The 27,471-nt window shown below is 40.9% G+C and overlaps 1 protein-coding gene across 4 annotated transcripts; it reads right to left on the bottom strand.

Annotated features, from left to right (window-relative positions):
- Nucleotides 1–838: 838 nt before the first annotated feature.
- Nucleotides 839–27,435, bottom strand: LOC119914277 (roquin-2-like). Of its 4 annotated transcripts, none has more exons than XM_038733477.1 (20): nt 26,873–27,435; nt 19,882–20,210; nt 19,677–19,794; nt 19,014–19,265; nt 17,872–18,047; nt 16,556–16,756; nt 16,261–16,393; nt 15,248–15,366; nt 13,731–13,843; nt 12,784–13,104; nt 12,140–12,342; nt 11,711–12,024; nt 11,478–11,624; nt 9,964–10,101; nt 8,767–8,931; nt 8,384–8,633; nt 6,506–6,590; nt 5,687–5,894; nt 5,346–5,509; nt 839–5,199 (listed from the first exon to the last, which is right to left on the bottom strand). In XM_038733477.1, the coding sequence occupies exons 2-20, from the start codon at nt 20,110–20,112 to the stop codon at nt 5,052–5,054; spliced, it is 3,486 nt and encodes a 1,161-aa protein (XP_038589405.1). In that variant the 5' UTR covers nt 20,113–20,210; nt 26,873–27,435; the 3' UTR covers nt 839–5,051. The 4 variants fall into 4 exon arrangements, with proteins under 4 accessions (XP_038589405.1, XP_038589407.1, XP_038589408.1 ...); XM_038733479.1 differs by having other exon boundaries at nt 11,711–12,021; XM_038733480.1 differs by having other exon boundaries at nt 19,014–19,247; nt 26,873–27,434.
- Between the last annotated feature and the right edge of the window lie 36 nt (nt 27,436–27,471).

Here is a 27,471-nt window from a genome sequence, read left to right as displayed (position 1 = left end):
AGACAAGTTTATTTGAACATTTTTTTTACCTCTCTTCAGAAGAAAGGTTGACCCTAGAAAGTCAAACTGTAAATTGAGATTGTGTTTTCCCCTTTCATTGGCAGTTTCTTCTTTTCCTCAAAGAGATCAAAAGCAAAGCACTATCATTACCCTAATGATTAATAAATTACTGAGTTCATATAACAATTACCATTTTCGTTTTTTTTTTTAAAACGTCCCTTCCTTACCTGTTATACATTAGAAAAGCCATTGCTTCAAGTTAATTGAATGCAAACGCACATAATTCAGTAGTTTGGTGGGGATGGCAGCCTCTTGTTTTGAGTAGAAAAGTGAAAGGGGCGGGCCCCGACAATTCTCCTTGAATTAGCCGACAGTAGTCGGTTGTGAAAAACACACCCACTGTTCTTGTTGTGTTGTGGTCATACTGGCCGTTCCTGTCAAGCCTGTCAAGGTTTGTTGTTTCATAAGCGTTGGGCCAGGTGACATAAAGCTCTATTCCTCTCCTTTTTAACATAATAAAACCAAGTAACTGCACATACTCAGAAAGCTAGTTAGGTCTTAACAGATTTCTGAAGGACAATTTAATACTGACAATAAAGACCTCTCATTCCATTTCCCCTCAGATTTTTCCAGCAAGATTTGGAGATTTTTAGCGCCTCCTTGTGTTTTTTCAGCCCTCTTGTTTTGGATCTGGATTGCATATAAAAAAGGTCTGCTCCATTAACATAATAGAATCATTACATACTGTCAGCCCAAGGCCTATGAATTGGTTGTGTTATCTAATGTCTCCTTTCCTAAAACGACACTCACAGATGATGACAAGAATCACAAAGAAACGTTATTTGTTATTTGTTTATTGTAGCATGCAATTTCATGTTCTGAAATCTTCCTCTTCATAATTCCATCTCTCAGCGCAAACAGAAGCAGTATGCTGCCCGGCCAAGCTGTCTGTAAGTCAGTGTGATACAGATGAACAAGCCAGAAAATGCAGTCAAACAATACTCAGTTTCATCAATCATCAATAGCACACAAATCATTATCACCATAGGTTAGACTTACTCCAGTCCTGCATTACCTTACAGTAAGTAAAAGGGAAACCTTTCACAATGTGATATTTCCAAGGAAATAAATGGAATACGTAACAGTATTATTCATTATGGGGACGTTTTAGATATGCTGTCTCTTAAGGATTTTATTTTCCTCATTCTGAAACATTACACAACTGCCCCAATGATTTAAACACTTAAATATATCTGATTATCACAGGTTGTATAAATGAGCATCAATACTATAAGTCCATCTAATGATGGTGCCAGACTGTATACAATGACGGATGTGTACCATCTCTTAATAGTTCATTTACATTTCAATCGAACAATAGATTTGCAAATAAAATGTCTAATACAGACATGAATAGTCAGAAAACATCAGTTCATCATATGTTTCACAATCAACAAACAGGCTTTTTTTCTCCATAGAATATAGAATAATGAGACACTTTCTTGTCTAATAAAAAATGTCAACAGTTTCAGCAAATTTTCAAATTCAAAACAAAGAAGCAGACTTAGAATATACCGAGAAGGAAAAATACCACAACAACCAAATGTGGTAATAACAACAAAAGTCATAATAATAATATCTCCATTAAACAAGAATTCATTTTCGTGAGCAAACAAGTAAAATGCTGCAAGCAAACTTCAGCACTTGACGTGGCCACACAGTGGGCATGTGCAGAACTCTTACAGCGCTGGGTGTGTTGTATCACAACTACAGAATCATCAATACTCCTCCGGCATCACAAGAGGGACCATATCGCATGCATGACGCAGGGAGGATGGGTGAATAAATGTTCAGGGGAGATGGGGGGGCACTCACTGGCAGAGTGCACCCACTGGCAGTGATGGGGTGGGAATTAGTACAGCGCAATTAGCCACTACAGCAGTGCACTATAGACACTTTAAAGGAAACAGGGAGTACATTAGTTAAATATCACAATACTGTTTTTACATACAGTAGTGCACCAGCCCTTTCCCATGAGAACAGGAACAGCAAAGCCAATATTAATACTGAGAGGCAAAAGAAAACACTGGCAAACAATATAATCGTTGTAACACTTTAACCCATTTAAAAGGGCCAGTTATTAGCAAGTGAAATTCAGGTAAATACTTTCAGAGAATATTTAAGTGATGAATATAGAAAAAGCCAAAGTAACTGAGCAACTTAATTCTTCCCTGAGCGATTCAGACAGACAAGGATCTTAGCCTCCTCTAATGGAACAAAGCAGAACTACAGGAGAAGTATCACCCTTCTCACATAGTTTACAGTAGAGGAATATGAAAAGCTGTAGGAAAATTGCAGGGATCGATTGTACTATACTGTACACAACATGGCACTTAACATTACATGACTTCAAAGGTGAAGCTGTAAACAGATGCAGAGCGAAAGTAGGTAGCCGAGCTGATTTCACGCACCAGCTCTTGCCTTTTCATCTCAAAAATGAACCCTACAAAACGTTGGAGTTTTTAAAAGAGCATTCACACTGAATTTTTTTGTCCAATTTTTCACTTTCACTGTCTACTTAACCCAGCATTTGGAGTGGAAGATAAGAGCAAAACCCAAGAAAGGTTACCCTTCCACAATTTCATTGTTCATTCAGGTTAATAAAGTTAAAGTTTTAACTTGAAACTCAATAAGCAGTCCTGACAAATATGGCCACTATGCCATCCTCTAAAATGTGATTTAATGTATAATCTGAGAGGAATGACATTGCTGCTAAAAAAGGTACAGAAGCCTAGATGAGAGGAAATTAAATAGGAAGCTTGAAAGATTCAAAGATCAGTCTTCTCATTCTACACAAATCTCATAAGATTTAGAATAGGTGTAAACAAACAAGAATCTTCATGACTTTAAATCCTGTATATCTATAATGGGTTGATGTTTTCATGTTATTAAGTCATTAAAACCTAGTCACATGATAAGATGCCTCATATCCCTAAAAAGGGAGTGAGGCAAGGCTGGGCTGTATGGAAATCAACCACACAGCGCAAAATTACAGTGAACTAAACGGCGTACTGATGGCCACCAAACGCACAGGACCATTAGACAAGACAATCAGTTTTGTCTCTGGGATGTAAAACATAGCAAGCAAAACAAGAGTAACAAAGATCCTGATACAAAATACCCCAACAAACAACTTCACAGAAGTTAGCAATGCATAAAATAAAAACAAACCAAAAAGTTTTAAAAAGTTTAACAAAGATACAGCATGAAGAAACACAAGAAGTGAAGTCCCTCGCTTTTGTAGGCTTCAGCTTATATGTAAAGGTGACATCACTGGAAAGCACAGAAAATGCCACAGGCTTACAATAACAAATGTGATTTCCAGTGCCAAGTTTACGTTAAAGATAACACCTCTGATACAGGACAGGAGACTGTCAGTGGACATGGACAAAAGTCATTGTAAAGCCCAATGTTTAGATTCTAGATAACACCAAGAGAAAGGCCACTGTATTGCATGTTTGTGTCTACTCTGTGTGAGTGTGAGATAGAGAGCAGTGAAACTATTCCTAATTTACAGTCAGCAGGATTAAATACCAGAACCACTATAGGCACACAAAGATGAAACAACTGTTTTTTAGATGGATTTTGGGTTAAAACAACTCTTATAGAAATCTACTAAATAAGCTCCATCTGCAGCTGAAAATACAAATTTCTGTTCCAAAAAAAAAAATAGCAACCAAGATGCTAAAGGTTGTATAGTATGGGTGAAAAAAAAAAGTGTACACACATCTTTGTTTTGTTGTCAACCCTCCTGACCTTCACTGATAATTTATAAATTCAGTTTCTGACTGTGTCATTGTGTTCTGTGGTCTCTTGACAGTCAAGGGAAGTCAACATTTAAAAAGTCATATGAGTAATAAAAGACACAGGCTAGTATCAGCATAGCCTGTTTTTTTATTTTCTCTTAAGAAAGAGCACCCTACCTATTTTTGTTTCCAGTATTGTAATGCTTATCAGGGAATACTAATGAAAATGTGTTATGCAGCAATACAATAAAGGCTATAAGCTAAACCAGTAGCATGCAGCTAGGTGAGGGTACTGCCATGTAAGGATGCTTATGGAAACAAATGCCTTAACATGTAAAGACATAGCAAGACAAGATATAATTGTCAGACATTCATAAGGTTTTGAAAATTCTAAAGTTTCAAAAGGTGTGATATAATGTCGCTGTTTTCTTTAATGCACCTTTGGATAGATACTTGGCTCTAAACCAGCGCCGGTAACACTTTATTTGTACGATTAGTATGATATAGTATATTTAATATGATTTTTTGTAACATTTCAACTGTTTCGCTTTGTCTGTAGATGTTTAAATTATCAATAAAGTATATGTGAAGATTCATGAGCATACCCTAAACAAGATTTTTTTTATTCGTGAAATATTGTGAAATTAAATAGTGTGACCAAAATTCCTAAAGTCAACTTAAAAAGTTGCATGACTTAAGAAAATTCACTCATTTTACTGTATTGTCCGGCTTTTGCTCTCTGACAGACCATGTGAAAGCAACATGAAAAAAAGCCAGTCATACAAGTCTTTGTCAGCCTAGTTGAATGACAACAAAGCAGATGATGTGTACACCTCAGGCATGTATTGGCAATCAATCATGTGGTGAAGATGCTGTGTGATCTCCAGCCTTTCTCCTAAATGTGACCGGGTTGAAACTGCAAACATGGACAAGTACAGCATCTACTGTAAGGGGCAAACTGGCCGTGTACCTTACTAGGCATAAACAGTGATATCACTAATTCCTCTGTGGAGCTGTACATTGGTGGAAATCACCACTTAGGAGGCGGGACAATGTGTTTTTGCTGGCCACTTAGGATTTGGCGCAGCGCAGAATGTTGACCCATATCTGTCAAGTTTTATTTAGGCATATGATTGACATGTACAAAGGCTGGAATTAAATGGGATTTCCTTTAATCAGGATCTGGTTGTGGGGAAGCGACTCAGTTCTAGCTAGGTGCAGGTCAGTGTCTGATTTGGTGTCCTCTTAGCTTCCATTGAGCAGCATCTCAGTCACGGGTGTTTCGGGACAAGCCCGCATTGATGCGTCTCCCAGTCGAGGAGGTCCAGTCCGCAGCACCAGCTTGCCGACGCCCAGGCCTCCTGAGACCAACCCTCCCGGAGACTGAGATTTCCTGGAAAAGAGAAAGGGAGGAAAGAAGGAATGAAGGGAGTAAGAAGAACGCATGAGCAGAGCTTCTGTACACTGCCAGCTCATCAAGTCAAAGATGACTCAGAATGATGGTAAACCCGCGAAACACTGGTTACCATGGTAATTCACCTGAAGGCCATCTTTTTCAGCAGGTGAGCATCCATCTTTTCAGTCAAAGGACCCTCTGTTTGGGGGTGCTCCTCCACAGGAGAAGAGAGGAGGGGAGAGGAGCATGGAGGTGGGAGGAGGTGGGAAGCATCTTGAGACTGTGGGGTGGCCAGGTCTAAAGACTCCTGAGAGGCAAACAGGATAAAAAAGAAAGATGATAAACATTTATGCTGTATTCATTTAGAAGTATTTCATTCAAAAGCTTCCGACTAAAGTTGGACAAACTTGACACCAAGCTTCAAGTGGGTTTTTACTGTATTTGGTCCACCTTTCAGGTCTGATTTTTACATAATCTTACAAACCTGAGACTTGATCTCCTGGTGGTCTGAATCTTCCATGTCAAGAGCGCACAGTTCCAGCTCAATGTCCCGATCCGGGTCCGGTTCGCTCTCGGCCCGGTCTCGATCCTGGCTGTAGGCAGTCTGACGGGCTTGCAGGTCAGACACCATTTTCTCACCACTGCTTATTGAAGTTCGACGGACGTGAAGCTCTGATGGGCAAAGCTGCTCACTAGAACCACAAAAAAACACATACAGATACAGACAATCATAGAATTGTCCCCTATTCCATTCCACGTTAAAATTATACATCAATATAACATGAAAAACAACATAATAAAATATAACAATTTGTGTTAATGGACTGGTATATGTACACAATACAGCACTGTGTAAAAATATAGGAAAGTGTTTTGTCCATTCATCAGTGCAGAGGGCTTTCCTGACTCCTTTTCTTGACTGCTCAGAGGGTTTATACCAACCACCTAGCAGCTCTATTTTTGGTCTGACCACAGGGAGGAAACGATTACAGTACAATGAGATAGGAGACAGGGATGAGACAGGACATGCAAACGTGTTCAATCAGAAATTGACTTCCACCAGGGGGGGTTTAACACAGAGACATCTAACAAATGCTGTAAAATGGCCTTAATCGTGTTCTTTGTTTTTTTTATAGTGTGAACTTGTTACAAGTATTGCGAGGCAGCAAGGTGGCTAAGTGCTTAGCGTTAACGCACGGCAGATTTCCTGTTCAATTCTCACTCTTTTCCATGTGGCGTTTTGTATGTTTCCCGATAGTTAAACAACATCTAAGACCTGAAGGAAAATAAACTGCTGTTGTACCTCTCTAGGAAACTGGAGTGGCTGGACGAGTCTGATCCTCTTGAGCTCCACCTGTAGTCGCTGTGATCCAAGTGGGGGTTGTAATCTTTGAGAGCAAAACAAACAACAAGGTAAACAATGCAAATCAAAGCAACTTTAACCTTACCTATGATGGAAATACAGTCATTGGATAAGAAAGCCGGGATTTGGATTAAAGAGCAGCGGACCTTGAGATGATCCACCCAGTCAGATCTACCAGACCAGGCACCATGGCAGGTGATTGCTCAAGAGGATCGGAAAGAGAGCTATGCTGGCTGAGCTTGGACTTAAGGCTGCTCCTGGCTAAGGTCCAGTCTGGAGGAAACGGCACTGTTGTGCCCACATCATTACAGAAACCTGCTCCATCAACATTGGATCAATCACTTGCCGGGCAGACCGTGTTACAAGTTACAAGACTCCGTAAAGATAATATGAGGCAGACTCTGTGTTTACATTGGTGATGCTTGGTGCTCAAACGCAGTCAAAGTAGACACTGTCTCTTTAATGTCACACTTTCTTTGTGAAGATGAAAACCATATTATCATCACTATCTTGTTGCTGCTGTTGACATTCTCGCAGACGCAAATTCAGACTGCACTGCAGAATAATTACCTGGGTGTATACATGTATGTACTGTATATATTAGGGCTGGGCATGTTAACGCGTTATTATCGCATTAACGCATTAATTAATTAATGCCGACAATTATTTTATTGCACGTTAACGCAGTTTTTTTTATTATTATTATTATTTTGAAAGTCCATTGCTCACTGGCTCTGAATACACATACAGTCAAACCATGGGTCACAGGAGGGGTGGGATGTTGATCAGCCCGCAAATCACCCACCCAAACAAGCAGTGGAGGGAGGCTTCGGCAAACTACGCTGTCATCTTTTTCCCGCATTTTTCCACCCCAGACCCGTTATCACGACAGCAGGTGTGCCGCTTGCTTGTTAAAGACGCAGCCTATCAAACAACCGAAACCAACATCTGCACCCTGTATGTTCAATGCTGCTTTCACGTTATCTGGTCCTGCTTGTAAAGTATCACCGCAAACGCGCAACGTCATGTGAAGTCTGTGCGAGTGAACACGTGCACATAAGACGACTGCTACAGTTGAGATTTACAAGAAATATTTTATGGTTATTGTCTAAAGGGAATACTGCTGGTAAAAAGCACCTTATTTGTTTAACGTGTTACGTGTACAAACCACATGTTATTGCACTTTTGTGTATATAGCAGTTCATTTAAATTAAAAGTGCGCATTAAACTACTTTAGAATTCATTATTCAATTTTGCGCGTAGAAAATCATGTGATTAATTGCGATTAAAAATTTTAATCATTGCCCAGCACTAGTATATATGTATATTAATAACTATATATACTTTATTTCATTTATTTTATGTGTTACCATATTCGTGTGTAGCTTTCAGGGCCGAAAAACATAACTTAAAGCACAACCATGTGTTGTATAATGATGAATAAACTACCATAATAATATAAATTAAATATACAATATGCATTACATTTTGTGACTATATGAAATTAAACACACAGCTTTAGTTGAAAGACTAAATAAATCTAAATAGAAAATAAAGAACATCAACGTTACAAAGGACAAAGACTGTGCCATAGGCCAACACTGAAAGCTAGACTATAAAAAAAGGACTAGATTCTGACTTGAGTTTGTTCCAAAGTTTTCATCATATAAAAAGTAAAAAACAAGCCTTTTTTCTACAACTTATTTTATGTCACTTTTTTTCTCCTTCCTCTCCATGTGCCAGCCTTGTTCCATCCTGCACTTCCACTTTCTTTGTTTTTTCCAACACCTCTCCCACATATATTTTATCCTTCCTTACCTTTAAAGTTGATGGGTGTGGTGTTGGCACTGCCCTGGCAGGCTGTGGCTTGGACAGGGTCGGTGGTGTGGTAGCCCGTGCGAGATGCCCTAGATATGGCACCCCACTTGGAGATAATGGGCCCCTCACTGAAGGGAATGATCGGGTCCTCATCTTTCAAGCGCCTGTAGTGATCCAATGAATGCAGCCATTGCTTTCCGACACCACTACTGCTAACACCACCACCTCCACCTGCATTACTGTCCAACTCCTGCATGAGAAAAACAAGGGCGCTGGTATAAAGAGAGCCCACCCATCTGAAATGAATTGAAATGAAAACACTTGTTGTCCGAGTCTTCAGTTGTTTGTCTGTGCCTGCTTGTGGGTGTGGATGGGAGTCTCACCGAGTGCTCTGAGCAGGAGTGAGGCGAGGTGTGTGCGAGCGTTTCAGGCTCAAAGTGGCTGAGGCAAGGGCCGATGGTACCGCAGGACCATGGAGAGTAGTGCGCTAAACTTTCCTCGCCTCTGAACCTGCACCCCATGCACTGGCCTCCACTGCTCTCCACATGCTGAAAGAGAGAGACATTTAAAAATGATGTTGAGACACACTCTTTTGCTTGTTCCTGTTGCTGAACCTACACTGATCTCCCTAACATTTCTTTTAATGAGACAGAAAGAGAGATGTACAGTAGCAGTGTTTTGGGAAAGCAGCTGTTTGAACAATACATGGGGTACAATACGATCATTTTCTCTTAAATGTAATATTCATAACTGTCAGCTCACAGCAAGAAAGTCCTGCGTTTGAAATAGAGACTCTAAATTGCCCAGAGGTGTGAATATCAGTGTGTATGCAAGTCTGTCTACATGTGTCAGTAGACAGATAGATAATTCAAATATGAAATTAATATCACACATAAAGTGTTAAGTTCTAGGAGGGCTCATTCGTCTAATATACCCGCCTTGATTGCTCACTAATTTGAATTTATGCTCTCACTGCCAGTGTTGACATGCTGCCACTTTGCTGCCATCCATGTTGCGAGCACCGGATATCATTAAATAGCAATAGCTAGCCTTTTCACAGAATGTCTTTTTTGGTTATGCTTGTTGTGCAGAGGCGTCAAAATTAAATTGAGATCATTAAACAAACACTTAAAAAGTCCTTGTGGTGCAATTTTAAAGGAGATGTCTTGTTGCAAAAAAACATATCTGACGAGCTGTTAAACAAAGCTTTACTCGGCTGAAAGCCTGAGTCACTGCTTGTTAAAATCCCTCCTCTCGCTTTCTCTTTTTCTCTCACACACACACCCACACACGCCACAATTGTGCGCAGCTATGATATCTTCCTCCACAGTTGCTAAGCAACTATCTCCCACTTAAATAGCATTGGACAAAGCCAAAGCGCAAGCTTTTGGGATAGGAATTAAATCCTACATATTACAAAAATGGCAAAATGCACAAGCAATTTATTGCACTCAGTTTCAGGTGGCTGCAGGGACACTATGAATAAACTGGTCATGGTGGCATTTTAACTTTAAAGCCTATATATCCCTTTAAAGATGCGTTTGTGTGTACACGTGTTGTCTCTATTATTTGCTTTCTACCTCTGCTCCAAAATCGATGGTGAAGATGGGGGAGGACTGGGAGGGCCTGTTGGCGTTGTGATGGTGGTGATGATGAGCCCACTGTTCCTGCTTCCTTCTGAACAGATCCTCGTAGCCCAGAGGAACACGGCCATAATCCTGACAAGGCAGTGTTGGACAAGACAGGAAGAGTGAGGAAGAAAAAAGACAAAGATAATAATAATAATAATAATAATGGATAATAATAATAATAATAATGGATAATAATTAACAACTTATAAGTACCATTCAGAACCAAAACGCATTTCATGTTAGGTCTAGGTGTAGACATTTATGCAGGCTGAGGACGCTTTTCTGAATATGTGGGGGTGGAACCAATAAAAACAGATACCATAGCTCGCCAATTAAAAGTTTGATAATTTTTGAGGGTGGTGGTTATTAGTGATTTTTTCTATTAGCTTACCATATCATGTGATGCTGTTTTTCCCACCGTACACTGTACATACAGGTGGTAGACACAAAAGGTATTTTGAATATTTTCATCGAAGGACTACTGCACTGCATTACATTGTAATGCATAAGTGTTGCTATACTAAAATGTTTTCTCCTGCACAACTGAGAGATCGTTTTATTGGTTCTGGCTCACAGTAGTGCATGACAAAAAGATTCAAATGTTGCTGCAAATATCTAGAAATTATTCTTTAGACATTTCTAATTTACCTAAAAATAATAATATTTTGAAGTAAAATGAAGCTTTTGAAAACTTGAAGATTTTCAACATTGTTCAACTGTTTTAAAAAGACAGACTAAAACATACTTAAGTTATATATAATTTGGGTTGTTTGCAATTTTTTGTACTGTGGCACTTGTACTATTTTCCACTTGAATAATTATTGCCCACAGGGCATCACACGTAATATGGCCACATGCAGCATTATTGGTAAAATATACTGTTGTATTGCAGTAGTCATACTGATAATGCTATATGATGATGTGACAAGGAAAGAAGTGAGTGTGGGAGGCAGAGACAGAGACATATTTGGGTGAGAAGTGGGAGGACTACAGAGGAGGTTGAAGCTTCATACTGCAGCTCTGTTGCTGGCAGGGAAGGTAGAGGTGAGATGATATGTGGGTGTAAAAAGAGAAACTGGAGGAAAGGAAATGTTGCTGAAAAGAATGTAGCAATAAATCTATTCCGTGTAAGACCAACATCAGTTAATACAGATGTTTTCACTTGATATAATGAATGCTACACAACAGATGTTCCATGACATGGTATGCCCACTTAAAATTCTTTTTATAGATACTGTGTTTGTACTGCTACTGTCAGCGTTGGAATAAATGATACTTTAACAAGTGGGAGAAGCTGTAGCCAAGTAATAGCCAGTGCCAGTTGGTACAGTTTTTGAATGGATATTTGTCTTAAACTAAACCAGTGATGTGGCACTTACATTAGAGGTGTCCTGTTGTCTGAAAATAAATCCTTCCAGCCAATGAGAAGTATCAAAGTATAAGTTGTGCGTTGTTTCACCTACCCTGTGTAGCCCTGCACGGTGTTCGGCTCCAGAGCAGTAGTTGCTGTCTAAAGAGTTGAATCTCTCCCTGAGTGGAGGCTGGTAGACGGAGGAGTGCAGCACCTCTGGAGGCAGTGAGTTACTCCTGGCATCCTCTCTGTGGTACAGCTATAATGATAATAACCATCATTATCAGAAGAGGTTACAGAATGATTAAATTACCATAGCAACATGATAATTAACAGAAGGCTCACCTGAGGCCTCCATACTCTCCTGCTGTCATAGAGTGGAGCATAAACACCATGAGCAGGAGCCAGAGGCCCGTACTGCGGCTGCCCCGGATGGGGATGGAAGGCAGGAGGTCCCATTCGATCTCTAGGCAGGTGTGATGAGTACCCCGAAGACGAGGAGGATGGTGGGTGAGACGTTTGACCGTCACTGGGGTAGGAAGATGGTGGAGGGCCGATCGAAGGTGGCAGAGAGGATTCTGGGACGTTGGAGGATCGAAGGAATCGAGCCATGCAATGTTTGTGAGGAGGATGAAGAGTAGATGGGTAGTAGGAACCTGCTGGAGAAGAGGAGGAAAGAATGGGAGAAGAGAAAAAAAATACACTCATTTGTACTGTCCCAACACAAAAATTAAGTTTTTTTTAATTAATGCTTTTATTTGAAAATGGACTCACAGGTTGTTTGATAATGGGGCGTGTCATATGCAGAGTGGGGATCCTGATAGTACAGCTCAGACGCCTGAGAAGGATGGGATGCACGCAGCATAAACTGACCATGTTTGGGCATAGGAGCGCCACCATCACCCCGCCCAACTGTTGTCAAGGGAGATGACGCTGAGGAGTGGCTGACTGGAGTCCGGGGAGGAGAGATGGACTTCCTAATGGACAGAATGACAACACAAAGAGAAAGAATGAACACACACGTACGCCCCTCAGGCTGGGTTGGAGATACGTGAGGTCATACCCAGCCCATAAATGGTTGTGAAGTCATATCAAGTCAATCATATGCAAATATCCAATGTGTGTAAATCCAAACATCAGGTGAGTTGTAAATGTGGATTTGACTAGATTAATTGTAAATGAAAGAAAACCACATTTAAGGCTCACAAATCACTAATCACAAATCAATATCTAGCATAAAAAAAAAACATGCATGCAAAGCTACCTTTATATATTGTTTTTTTGGCTTAATGACTTATTCTAATTATGACTCCACATAAATAGTAATGCTAACTGTAAGTAATATTAGACTGTTCACAGGGTTAAATACTTACAAGAGAAGTACAAGCATCAGTGAATAAGTGGCTGAATAATCTTACTGTTCTGTTGACCCCGACGTGTTTCTGTTGGTGCCAGATAGCCCGTTGGACCCGTTAGCCCCATTGGATCCATTTGGCACCGCTCTCTTCATTTCCTCAATCATGTCAGCCCCCCTGGAGATCAGTTGGGGTTGAGTGAGGCCCAGGACTCCCTCTGTCAGTGTGGCTGTGTTCTCCCCTGTGCCTTTGAGCCCCTGCCCCGCTCCTGTAGACACATCTGTGTGGATGCTGCCCTCCATGGTGAAGGTTTTACCCATAACCCCCGGCGCTAAAGGGAACGCACGGCCCACACTGCTGCTCTTCTTGTTCCTCAGTCTAAATCTGTTAAGAGAAAAACGGGGAACCATGGGGAAGGGTTACGTTTTGCTCAGAAGAGAACTTCTTAATAAGCGTGATAAGCGTGTTGTGATTGGATATTTATACTGAGCACAGTGTGTGTGTGTGTGCACATGTGTATCATTAGTATTGCAATAACATTGTCACAGAGGACCTCTTGTATGATTGTATGTTGTTCCTCAAATGTCGCTTTGGATAAAAGCGTCTGCCAAATGAGTAAATGTAAATGTAATGTTGTAAATCCTCTTGTAAATAAATACATGATTAGATAAATAAATTTAATTAAAAGCTGGAAAGGCTGTGTAGCCACAAATGAGAAAAAGGAGAAGATAGACTTATTTCTTTAGTCTAGTAAGTGCATCTTAAGCTACAAACTCTTAATGTAATTTGTCTCATTACAGCAAACTTAGGACTCTTCCTCATATGCAGATAGTTCAGTTAAAAAAGTGTCATTTTGCAGTTATAACTCCCCTGATTGGACAAGCAAACTTATGTGTAACATCATATTTGTAACATTTTATCTTATAATAAATGCAAACTTGGATGATCATAGTTATTCTCTATCCTGAATACAGTGAACTCTTTGGAAGAGTATGTGACTGCTCACTCACTTCTCTAGCTCATCCTGTGTGTGTGCAAATGTGCAGTTGGTTCCTCTGGGACAGCCTCCCTGCTGACGAAGGTCTCGGCACATGCTGGTCTTGTACTTGCTATTGGCCTGAGGCTGCAAATGCACAGATACAATGCAAGTTAGCTATAAAAGTAAACTAATGCATGCAAGTCTTAGATCAATCTTATACAATAAATGTCACACTGCTTCTGTTCCTGATAAGCACTCTGATATGATTTTAGTCGTCCTGTTAATTATGTTGCAACACTGAAATAACGTAACATATGACTCTCAGTCTGACATTGTATGTTGTAATCATTATCATAAAACATGTGTGACACTAATGATAAATTACAAGTGTAAAGTTCAGGTAAAGATTAATTAGTTAATGTTTACTCTTAACAGTGAATGTGACAGTAAATAACTATTTCCATTTTCTATTTGCAGTTAGACAGATACAACTCATTACAGCAGATGTTGAATGGAAAAAGGGCTCACAAATGTCATGACTATGGATGTCAAACAGATGTCAAAGCCCACAAACAGGTAAGGGCAGACTGCAAATGAAAGCTGCTAAACGCCCTAAAACAAAACAATCAGAGGCATTAATAATCACCTTTGTGGTACATTCTCAATGGAAAACAATTTAGTGTTTATGGCAGGGCTGCCATTTCGAAACTGTCTGCCTCGAAAGTGAACACATAAAAATATTTCCTGGTTTACAGAGCTTCAAACATTGGCTCCTGTACACAAGTATCATGGAATCTTTTACATCTTATTTTCTAACACAGAGAAAAGTAAAAGATTCCCTTAAACCACAAAATGTCTAAGCCAAAGAGTAAACGCAGAGGTGGATCTGTAAAGGTGAGGGCAGTCAGCCTGGGGTGAGATTTCAGGACTTCATGACAGCATGCCAAGGATGACGAAAGATTATTGAAATCCTTATAATATATTGGTATTTAGATATTGTACAGGTATTAATTTATTCTGATTGTCTTTGATTAAGTGTGCAAGAGTCAGTGTCTGGACTTGATCTTGTTTTTAGTGTTTGTTTTAAACTTTACTCCCTGTTTATTGTTTAACAAGGACACACACAAGACAGCTTCAGCCTCTATTCACTCTACTATACTGTATGCACTGTCAGAGACCGGTTTCGGCCTTGAGAGCTGCATTCTCTCCTAAATGTTAACTGTTTTTTAATGCTGTTGTATAAGTCAATTGCCACGCTTCTGTTAGTGGCCAGAGACCATATGATGCATTTAACAATCTTAGATGCCACAGCTAGAAGGAACAAAGTGTGCTGCTGGAACCTAAACATCTTCATGGTCTTCTTTGGGTGCCTGGATGGAGCAGCAGATCAACTTCTCCTCCCAGGATTGTCCTTCTTTACTATTCTGCACCATTAATATTATGTTTATGATCTATCACATTCCATGCAGCCCATCTCCCTTCATGCATTCTGTTGGTTATATAAAAATAATACAGCTGTCACAGTCTCTTCCTGTCACATCACTGTACCTGTGGAGTGTCGTGGCTCTTCTTGCTAAAGTTCTGTATGAATTCCACCAGTCCGTGAACTACTGACTTTACAGCCAGCATCACACTTTCCAGCTCGTCCCATGATGGTGCCGGGGCATCTGCACACAGACCAACAACACAGTCTGTTTAGTAGAGATTCTTATCACTGTACAAGGTCTCCAAAAAGGCTCACGTATCGGCAAGCCTAGAAAGAATTTAGCGTGTTAGACGTCATTGAGATTAGATATCCTCATACCTTTAAGTCGGGGCTAAACTCTCTAGCTGACTTACTTTTGGGGATGAGGACACATGCACTTCCGTCATTATCTCTATTATCAGTATGTTAACTGCAGAAGACACCGAAAAAAGAGAATGCCTCTGATGCAGTTTACTGTATGAATAAAGGATTAAAAAAAAGAGTACTGCTAGCTACACTGTGAGGCTGTATTAGGCACAGCCGGTGCTTTGATGCTAACATCAACATGCTAACAATGCTCACACTGACAATGCTAACGTGTTGATGTTTAGCAGGTATAAAGTTTGCCATGTTCACCATCTTAGTTCAGTGTGTTAGCATGCTAACACTTTCTAATTAGCACTAAACACAAAGTGCAGCTGAGACTGAAGGGAATGTCATTAGTGTATGAAGTAATAATCCAAATATACTATTTCTTACTACATTACTATTTGGACAAATATACAAATACACAAGGAAATCCATCCAATTGCTGTTTCATAACAATATAATAACTACGTTTAACAGAGAAGCACAAAACAGACTAAATATCTGAGTGCCATAATATTTTTGAACTCATTGTGCTTTCATTAATAAATGTCTTTTGTGCTCGTTAATTGCATTTTGGTATGCGAGTTTAACAGCCTGCCTATTTACTTCACTTTTCAGTCTCATTAATCTTTGTGGAAATGGACGAGTCCTTTTATTCTGAGAAGAGTTAGTCATTCAGACTCGTTAGCATTCATTCACATGAACATTGTTAAACAAACTTAAGTACCTGGATTGTGGTCGATGTTGGCTAGTAGCTCTAGGTGAGGTCTAAGGCTTGTGAGGTTGGCAGGGTCTCCTGTCCTCTGCAGAACGATTGTCAGCTCCTGAACACTCTTTGCAAATGACTCTGGAGACTGTAACTGGAGCAGAAAATAGAAGAAAAGAGAAATAAAAGGAATAAAAGGAATAGATAAATATTTTTGTACTGTGCTTATGTTCTCTAGAAGCTTGTTAAACTGTGTGAATTTTAAAAAGGGAGTTTCTCAATAATGAATGCTGTCTTATATGAATTATCCTGGCACCTTGTCAATAATGGACTGCATATGTGACTTGTGAACCAGGTCTCCGTACAGCAGGGAAGACCACTGCTCAGGTGAAATTCGTAGGCCCGCCTCCATGGCTATGTGGACGATCTGAGCGTCATGTTCTCTCCTTAGAGCCTCGTATGTCCGAAACTCTTCCTTCAGCTGCATCAGTGAAGAGTCCTCATCACGCTTAGTCACCTGACAGAGAGGACAAACAGTGATAGAGGGAGAGAGAATAAGAAAGGGGGAGAATTGCGAGACAGGAAAGTGAGAAGAAAGCCGAGTAAGAGAAAGACGGTTGGGACAGATAATTATTTTAGGTAAAAGTAAAATTGTATTTTGGTTCTAGCTGTACTTGCAAGTTTCAAATTAAATGTAAGCAAATATACCGGCCATTCAGTTTTTGTCCGTTTGTGGTGTCTTCAGACTAATAAACTCAAATTCAGATCAGACAAAGGGATTTGCCCCTTCTCAGAATCTGCCCTATGAGTAATCATCATAAGACACCAACACTCGCCAGCAGCTACTGAATCACCTGCAAATGTGCCGAGTTCAACAGTCAAAACAGAACAGAATCAGATTTCGTCACTAGTGGAGCTCTTGCTGCTGTCCATCCTCTGTTAAAAACTCTGTTAGGTTTTCTCTTTGTTCCTGCGCGTTCATCTATCTTTCTCTGCATCTCTGTGCTGTCTGTCTCTGTCCTGCAAGGCGGGGCAACAGGGGCAAATATAGACTGCTGTGACATCACGCGCAGATAGCTGGCATTTCTGCCCTACCAGCGATGTCTGTCATCAGATAACAGGCATAAAAATACACACACACAGAGAATATATCCACAGATGCCCATATCCTTATTACAGAGAAGACTTTTATGCAATATAAGACATTGGTAGTATGGGCAACCCATTTAAGGAGAGACAATACTTTAATGTGAGAGTGGGTCAAGTTACGTTGGAGAACAATCCACAGTTGAAAAGCTTCCTCTGACAGAAAATCATTGTTTTCCTGATATGTTTTATTTAGGTGGAAAACATCATACTTAAACTGACAAAATAACAGTTTTGGAAAACACCTCTATAACTGATTAAAATTGTGGAGGTAAATTATGATCTATTTAAATACCCTTCATTTAATCTGGTCATTTATTATGGGTTTGATTCTTGGAACAGCAGTAAACTGAAGTCTTTTTGTTCAGTTTGACATAGACTACATTACAATTATTTTTAAACAAACCCTTAATAGTGCATCTGGATTGTGCACAGATTTTGGGGTGCTATTTGTATATGCGTATGCTCTCTTCATGTTGCCTGTACCTTGAAGCAGGAGGCCCTGTAGAGAAGCTGCACCACATGGCCTATGCTGGTTTTGGAGGCCTGGGGGAACCGAGCCTCGAGCTTTTGGACTACAAACAAAACCAGCACCTTCCTGGACAAAGCTGAGCCGTCCTCCAGAGCCAGTAGAACTAGCTTCAGTCCATCTTCTTGCATAGCTGATGAGGAGACAGCAAGAGGTGGGGAAAGAGGGCAATAGACAGAAATATAGGGATAGTGGACAGAATCAGAAACAGATACACAGGTGCACTCTGCAAACTTCTATTCTGAACAAACAAAAGCTTAACAACATATACATCTATTTCTAACACATAGAGGTTCTTAAAGCCAGGTGTCCTCAGACTCTTTGATGATCTCTATCTGTGATCATCATAAGAAACAGTTTCCCAGTCAGAATCTGCCCTATGAGTAATCATCAAAGGACACTGGGTACCAGCACTAGCAGGCAGTTTGATGAGGCAATCTGAAAAGGCAATTTAGACCATTCGAAGGTCAACTTCTGCACACAATGAGTCCAGTCAACTGAAAGGCTACCAATTGCTTTGAAGTCACAGACCAAACCCCTAAAATAACAGTCAAGTACTTTCAGGGGCATAAATCCAACAGGTTTACAGCGACATAGGATTGTATATTGACTTAACAGTAGCTCAGAAATTCAAAAACAAAGCACAATGGATATTGACAATGTTGAAATGTAAGTGTGAATTATGTTGTTTGTATTTATAAATGACACTTTCTTGTTTTCAAATCTGTGTGACATGTCTTTTGTGCACTGTACAGGTTGCAAATATTTGCATTAAGTGAACACTTCTAAATTATACACCCTCAAAAAGTTCGCAATAACATGCATCACCTTTAAAACTAGTTTGTTTTTAATGTTTAGTTAGTGATGATTTGTAAGACAAGATGCTAATGCTTAATCCTAATTTTCAAAATGCTAATGCAAGTCTCACTCAGATCTGCAAAACTATGTGTGACATCTGCCTAAAAAATTATTTGTTCCATTCAAATGCCTTATACATAGAATTGGCCTATTGCCTTGCCTCACAGATTTACGTGTTTGAGTCTTGACGCGTAGCGTTCATCTCACTAATATGTGTGTGCTGTATGTCATTCACACCCACCAGGTCCCAGGAACTGGCAGCCCCGTGCCCTCACCGCTGCCCACAGGTTGGCAGAGAGCTGCTGGGGATTCTGGTGCTGCAGGATGAGCTCAGTTACGGTTCGTTCCCCCAGCGACCTGCCTGCCCGCACCGCGCGCACACGGCCCTCCTCCTCCACCAGCTGGCAGTTCACCAAGGTTACCAGTTTCCTCTGCATTGGCCGACTGAGCACGCTCGGACTCAGAGTCGCCACACCTGCAGAAGATGACAGCTCTGTGGTAAAACAGATCGCAATGAGAGCATTTACTTTAGTTATCATTATTTTGTGATTTTGCTTCTATTTAACTTTAAAAGCAATGAAACAAAGTAATGTCATCCTCTGACCCAAAAGGAACAGAGAAATTGCAAACATAAGTCTCTTACAACCAGCTATGTAGGTGGATTTAAAGGCACTCTTAATGGAAGGGATGAGCCTTCTTTCGTGCATCTAATCTCCCTTCAATGGTTCATGGTTTTCAGGGAACCAGACATGATGCTGTGTGAACTGTCTTAATGAACCAGAACTACCCGTCAGTTTTCAGTAAGGTTAATCTTTCTTGTCTGGTTACGCACATAGAGACCTGCAAACTCTAAAGTTTACCAGCAAAAACACATAACTGCACACATGTATGTGCACACACACACCTTTTGCCCCGCTAATAGGTTTTAGGTAGAGAGCCAGCTCTTCCACGCAAGCCCTGCACACCTCATAGTTCTCAACTTCTGCTGCACTGCTCAGGCTCACCGGCTGCACATCTGGGACCTAAGAGACACACATCATGAGCACACACAGGACACAGACAACAGAAATAGTTGTGACACAAACATGCCTTCTTTCTTCCTGACTCACCTGAGCTCCAACCAGCTGCAGCAGGGCACAGTTGACTGGCAGCAGGTCAATATCGGTGCTGATTGGTGTTTGATCAAAGGGGCAGGCCTTGCGGTGCAGTTTATGTAGGCAGGTCTTACACACCGTGTGCGAGCAGCCCAGGCTGATGGGCTGGTGGCCGCTGCTGTCAAACTCATTGTAGCAGATGGGACAGGACAGAAACTCTGTCCACTGGGCCGCCTGCACTGGCATCCTGCCACTACACCACTGAGGGAGGCGTCGCCAAGCTCAGGGGGAATGCATGTCAACGAGCCCCAACAACAGCTCCCACTCGCCACTGCCGATGATGACTGTGAGGAACGGCACATAAGGTTATGTAGCAACTTTGTAGGTCAGTACATAGCAACATGATGGTAGTGGTGCAATGGCGAGCAATACTGCTTAAGACACAATGCTGTAAAAATGCATTGGCACTAGAGCTGTAACAGATGATTTTTATTACTGATTTCTCTACGGACAAGAAAGAACAAAAATGCTTGATCAATTATGAAAGCTGATTAATTTTCTGTTGGTTAACTACTTGATTAATCAACTAATTGTTTCAGCACTAACCAGCACAATAAAGCACTCTAGATAATCCGCCAAATGTTAAGAATCATTTCATCAACATAACCTCAGCCATACCAACCCATTAAAGCAAAGCATTATACTGTGGGATCTGCCCTGAAAAACAACTTATCAGATAAAATTACTGAAGGAAAATGGAAGAAATGTATAAACCTCCACAATTACAACTTACATTGTAAGAATGTTGTTAACAAGCCATTGGAATTATTATTCTGTGAGCTCTACCAAGTGCAATAAGTATTTAGTTAAGTACACAGGCAATCTTCAGCCTCTCTCGCCATAAAAGTCATACATTTATTTAATCTTATGTGCGCAATAAAAGTGCTCTCTCTCTCTCTCTTTTAAAAGCAGCCGTTGGCAAATTCGGAACACATATTGCATATTGCAAGGCCCATCAAGACCTTGCTGAGGACACAACTTGTACAATAATAAATCCAGGTCTACATTTCACTCATCTCATTTCAAACGCTCACAGTTTGAAATCAACTGTTAAATTAACACCACTGATCTCCTCTTGATGAGCAAAACAATTAGCTGATTCTATGCTGCTAACAAAATAACAATAAAATCAGAAAAATAAATGACAGTAAAGCAAATATTTGAGAAGTATTTGTTTTCTAAATCAACAGACAGTATGTTGTAAGAGTGCCAAAGATTATTTAAGGACAGTGGGGAAGACAATTACCTCTAGGAGAACCCCGAAATAAAGGTCCAGGATTGAGAATTGAGTATTAATTCAAGAGAGAGATCAGTCACGCAGAATCATCTTGGCTTCCACTTTAAGACAAGCCGTCTCTTGTCTTATAAAGGCTGAGCTCATGCTGAATCATAAGAACACTGAATGAGCAAATCAGTACGCGGGACAACTCATAAACACAGACCGTATCCGCAGGTTGTTTATGTCAAATGTTCCCAAATATCTTCTACAAATGACTCATTCAGTATTTATTTTAATTATTTTGGTGAGCACAGTGGGCAAGACTGTATTGACCTGGTCACAATGCCACATTGTGAGACAGACAAGAAGAAGCCAATCTGAAACAGCTTCCCTTTCTATCAGCCTGTTTAGATCTGCACCTTTAAAATCCCTTTGCTTATTGGTGAAGAAGAGAGCGACAATAACAACCCCACTTATGTAGGACAACAGTTCTGTACATTTTTTACTTTGATTGAGCACTTTCTGAATTCTAGTCATAATTACTTAAATATTCCCATTTGTTCATTGTTTTTGGAAACATTTCAAACCAGGAAGTGTTTCTATTCTTGTGTAACAGAACAGTACAATAGGATATTTTGTTCTTTCAGTGACCTCCTGTGTGCTATTTGATGCATCACCCCACTATCAAAAGTAAAACATTACAAAAAGAAAATACATGCAAACATAAAACAGATAAAAACACCATCCTTTTTGCAAAGTGCTTCAGACAGCCAGCACCTGTTGCTTATATAGTCTGTTAGAATCTGTTCAAACTGCTCACCAAAATAACAGCTGGTACCCTCAGAGCAGGTGCCGTAGAAATCTAAACAAAATCTATTCAAATGGGTTTAGAGATAAAAGTAAAACAACTTACTCATGCAAACATGCACGCACACAGTAAGTAATATAGATAATAAAGGAGATTAGTGAGGACAAAGCACCTCAGTTAACTGACTAAACCGGTTTGACAATATAGTGTCTGCAATTCTAAAAGCCATACATGGGCGCAAAAAAAGGCGTTTTAACGAACAAATATACGGCTTGTATATGGCTATAAACACTTACATTGTGTGTCCCATGAAAATGCCCACTAAGTTAGATGTCCCGAAAATAAACGACCAAAAATAAAGACTCCCCACGTGCTCTAGGAATTCTCCGGGCTTGAAAAACAACTTTTAATGCAAAATAAACCAAATTTCATTACAATATGAACATGCTAGCAAAGAAAACGTGTTCATTTTGTAAGATGTTAGCAGAGTAAGTCAAATGGAAAGAAAGAGGAACTTTGCGCAGGACACCAATGTGTACACCATACTAAAGAAAATTCAGAGCTTCAATACAAAACGCATTTAATGTCTACCGTATCATTTATTTGGCGACGTGCCAATTACAATGACCGTTATATTTACGCACCTTTAAAACTGCCCTCAGCTCGCGGTGCCCGCGGTGCCTCCTTGGCCGCGTGGACACCTCCGCTCTGTCCTCGCGCGTCATATTTCCTTCCGCGAGGAGCCCAAATATAACACCGATAAGGACTATTGTGGCCCACAAACTACAAAACCAAAGTCTGAGGCAGGGTAAAGTTCCTAACGCTCATGTGATGAAACGGGTTCAGGGGGAAGTTTGCAGATGAAGAAGGTGGAGAGTTGTATCTTAGGCGCATGAGCCTGGATAAAACTATCTTTCTGTGTGTGCCCAAGGATTAGGGAGTGGCGCAAAGTCTGGGAGCAACTGTTGACTGTGATTCATTGGCTGTAGTCACGTTGACAGCCACCTGTTCCAGCTCTGAGCAACTGCTATGTGCTGTGCGTTTTTTACAGAGAGTCCCTGGCAGAATGCAACAAGTCTGGCCTTTACTCGCACTCTACCCCTGCCTGTCTCTCTGTGCAGAAACTATTCCTGCAAACACACATAGCTGGATACAAGTCTGTCATGCTATTAGATTAATAATATGCATGAGTAAGCTACCTCACAGCACCTGGGTAGTCCAAAATATCACGGTGGACACAAGACTTACATTACTTGCCTGAATGGATCACTACTCATGTATGCAAGCCCACACACACACACACACACACACACACACACACACACACACACACACACACACACACACAAAGCCCCCTCAGTCATGAATAAGTCTAGTCTTGTGACAGGGAGAAGTGGGCGTGCTGTGTTGTTTTACATGAGACCTTAACTTCCTCATCAGGCTCCTCTCCCTCGGATTGTTTTAAAATGAGGAAATCAACGTGCTAGGTTCCTATTCTTTCAGACTCGTTCGTGCCTGCAATTCACCTCGAGTGCATAACACAGTGCTTTGTAGTGTAGGAAAAGTTGAGGATGTGCCATTTTAAACACACCCAGGTATCAAGAAAGATGCAGCACACAGAGCGTCCACTTTAAAGATGAAAAAATGTCCCTAAAATTGTTGAAAGAAGGCTTTGTAGATCAAAGCAGTGATTTGCTGTAGTGGCCTGTCAAGCCACCCACTCTACTGAGCGGAGGATGAGAAGTACATTGTGTCTTTACAGCCAACAGTTGGCGAGCTATCATCTGGCTCGGGACAGTGAGTCCTCACTTAGTCCACCCCACCAACCCGCACCCCACCCCACCGCGCTGTGTGGGGGAGGGCATCTGGAGTTTCCTTTGGCATGTTTCAGAGACAGGGAGAGACAGAAAGAGAAAGAGTGAGATTGTCTTGAGAGAGTGTTGAGGTAAGAACGTTTTCAGAATCGTTCAACATTTGGACCATCCTCACTTTTCAAGGTTCTTTAATAGATTTGGATGATGAGATTAGTGATGAGACTTACTATTGGGTTAAGGTTAGGTTAACTTCAGGTAAAGGTTGCTAAATGCTGATGGTCTCACAGTGCCAGATCCCACCATGTTGTGCCCGCATAATCCAGGTTTATTGCCACAGTTTACAGTCTTTAGCATATAGCTTGTTAGCTTGTTTCCCATAGAAACAGGCACTCTGAAAACAGCAACACAACTGAAAGGGAGAGTACAAGGAAGCAGGATACAGCCATTGGCCAATGGGAGGCTTATCCACGCTGTGCACACCCTCATGTAGGGAGAAGGTAATGGTCGGAGTAAGAGCTAAGATTAGGCCTGTAGTAATGATGGGTGGATGTGGCTGTTATAGGGTCCTCACCATGTGCGTGTGTAGTTTTGCTTTTTCTGGATATTCTTGCAGGCATTCGTGTCTGACTGTGCTGTGCCGTGACATTTAACTGTCACTTTGCAACCCCAGCTTGCATTTTTCTGTAGGCCCAGCGGAGTGAGTTGGCACAGTTACCTCTATTGTACACCAGTATCTGTAGAGAGACACACCAGGGACAACCGTGCCACATTAATATGTGTATGTATGTATAGTGTATAAAGAAGGTGACTAATGGCTTTTTGTTATGTGGAAAGCAGAGCAGTTGGATTTTGAGCCCATTTTAAGCCAAACAGTACTCAGTTCGTGCAAAATTAGAAACTTACTAAGCTGTTATGATGTGTTCTGACAGCTGTAAGTTTGGGGAGCCTTGACACAGCCTAGTGATCTAAGATGCACACCATGTAACAGCCCCGAGTGTCCCTGAGACACATCTGACACGAGGATATGTGTTGTATGTCATCCCGCCCCCCCTCTCCGTCTCAACTATCAAATAAAGGCAAAAAAATAATCCAAAAGTTTATAGATCCGCAACAACCAGTGGCAGCAGTAAGGGACAACATTTTCCTGCTACACATGCACAAACATACATGCACACTAAAAGACATAATAAATGGATTATTACACACACACGAAGCACTAGTCTGACCTGAAGCACAGGAATCTGAAGTAATATGAGGCTCCTTCTCACTGTGATCCCAGAATTAGAACATCCCATATAGTGTGTGTGTGCGAGCGTGTGAGAGAGAGAGAGAGAGAGAGAGAGCAAGAATATGCACATAACTGTTTTTGATGTCACTGTATCAGTAAACCCAGGTTGGTGTATTCACCAGAGACACAGATTTCTGAAATTACGAGTTATTAAAAAAGTAAATCAGCACAAACAATGAACACATTTATGACTAAGTCTCATTCTGTCAGTTAGGACACTTTACTGTAATCCCTACAGCAATTTACTCATTTTGAGAAATATGTGCAATATGAGCTCAGCCACACTGTTTTAATGAGCCTGTTTTGCTATTTAAAAAAAAGTTCAAATAGTTATCGTGACTCACTTTTCTTCACCTTTGCAAATGTGTTAACACCATTTTAAATTCCTCCCCAAACATGTCTCACGTGTCCCACGCAGTCCCCTCTACAACATTAACTACAACCAGAATTTTAACATAAACTCAACTGTAGAGCCTTCAACTCAGCCTTCTGGGAACAAAACCTGTTTAAAAGTCAAGCAAGCTAAGAGGAATTTCAATTGAGCCTGAGTGAAACACTTCACTCTTTGTCCTAAAATACATTTCTGTTGACAATTAAGTGAAATTAAATTAGATTTTGTTTAAACTCTAAACATTAAATTTCACTGGTTAAGGAGGCTGTAAAGTGAAAACAATACGTGTAACCACAGCAAGCAAGCAAAAGACGAAGAGACAGTTAAACTTTAACACTGAGAACTTATGATGTGCGTTAATCTTTTGAGAGACTCAACAGGCGCACACACTCCAGTATACATGCTCTGGGATATAAGAAAGAAAGCACTAATGCACTTGCAAAAATGACATAAAATCACATTTTGTATGGCAACACAAGGCTATCATGGTGCTAAAGCAGCTAGTTTTCCTGTGATATCTGAAAATGTTTCAAGCCATGATTTATTGCAAGGTTACTACAGCTGTTTCACCATGTCTGCTCACTTGTTTTTGAGTGTACACTGGGGGTATGTGGGTCTGTATGATTATTTATTCATTATGCCTGTCATCACAGTGTGTGGGGGTAGTTTCTGGATGAGAGACATGGCAAACATACAGCTCACTTGCTAGTATGGATGGACATTATTATAGTGTCTGCAGTAACAGAAGCAACCAAGAGTTATGCAATCTTAGTGAACATTCAGTTTACAGCAGACTCAGATAATATTGTCAGAATATCAGGTTCCAGTTGCAAATCAGCATGTTATAGAGTAACCTACAACATGGCAGGCTTGCCCACTGTATGATGATAGTGCTGCATTTCAGACTGAAGGCTATGGTAAACACTATGCAACACATGAACTTGGAAACTGCTGTGGCTAGGGAGTCACTTTCAGAGCAAAAGTGATGCTCCACTATAAATACCACATTTGTGCAAATTCTTCTCATCGTCGTTGGGAGGTCACGTCTCCACAATTGCAGCAGCACAGCCTGTCTACACTTTCATGTTGCTTTACACCATGCAATGACTGCCTCAACTCTTTCTAGAAAACCCAGTTTTGCATTCTTAACTGCCTGTGAGCTGTGGGCCAATAATTTCAATACAAGCTGCCTTCTTAAAATATTCCGTCAGCACCAGTTGCAGAAATTGATGATGGGCTGGTAGCCGAATAGTTCCAGATCTAATTTCTGAAATCTCTAAACGATCCCTCGTTTTCAGATGAGGAAAATAAAAGCTAGAAGTCCTAATCTGGGATGAAAATATCAAAAGGCTTTTCACACATCAAGCAAAACCTCGATCTGAGGAGCAGGAGAAAAGTAGCGCGCACCTCTGGATAAGTCACTTACCTCACGCACTACACCACAGCACCAGAACAAACATTTTCACAGACATCCACAGAAGCGCATCAAAAAAATGGGCTAATAATAAAATCCTCATCAGTTGCAAAAGAACAGCAGCAGCCAGCCCAGGGAGATAACTCTTAATGCGAGAGCGACATGGCACAGCATTTCAGGGCATTAGAGACAGGTCCCTTGGTCCAGTTCTGCTCCTCTGCCCCCCACCCCCCCATATGACGGCACGTTAGCTCAGGTACAGTGAGCCGCACGCTCTCGGTTTGACAAACCGGGGCTGAGAGGAGATGGTGGTATCGCTCCGCTGCTGATGGTTCCTGAACTGCGCCTCAGCCTCACCGCCGGGCTGCACAGGCAGAGAGCTGCAGCACCGCTACGCATCACGCATACTCTGCCCGAAACGGGGTTTTGATAACCCTCCGACGGTTCCTCAAAAATTCATGTGCGTAATTGTCGGTGGAGCGGTGTGGGGCACTATTTTTAATGTTGTGAGCAAGGATAAAAAGATGTAAAGGGGCAAGCCGGAAAAAGCCGCTTTTCGAGGCGTGGGCTGCCTGGTTTTAAAGGAACAGACCGAGATGCACAGCAGCAGA

Source organism: Micropterus salmoides, unplaced genomic scaffold (genome assembly GCF_014851395.1).
Source record: "Micropterus salmoides isolate LMB-PRFRI ecotype aquatic unplaced genomic scaffold, ASM1485139v1 Ms_hic_scaffold_20, whole genome shotgun sequence".
Lineage (NCBI taxonomy): Eukaryota > Metazoa > Chordata > Actinopteri > Centrarchiformes > Centrarchidae > Micropterus > Micropterus salmoides.
The sequence above is the reverse complement of the archived record's forward strand: the minus strand, read 5'-3'. Positions and strand labels throughout refer to the sequence as shown.

What these genes read in the sequence shown, in the direction of transcription:
- LOC119914277 (XM_038733477.1), bottom strand. Translation starts at nt 20,112, where the DNA reads ATGCCAGTGCAGGCGGCCCAGTGGACAGAGTTTCTGTCCTGTCCCATC. An exon ending in CAACATCGACCACAATCCAG is followed by an intron (nt 15,367 to 16,260) that starts GTACTTAAGTTT and finishes GTCTGTGTGCAG; the next exon opens with ATGCCCCGGCACCATCATGG. An exon ending in CTGAAAAAGATGGCCTTCAG is followed by an intron (nt 5,200 to 5,345) that starts GTGAATTACCAT and finishes TCTCTTTTCCAG; the next exon opens with GAAATCTCAGTCTCCGGGAG.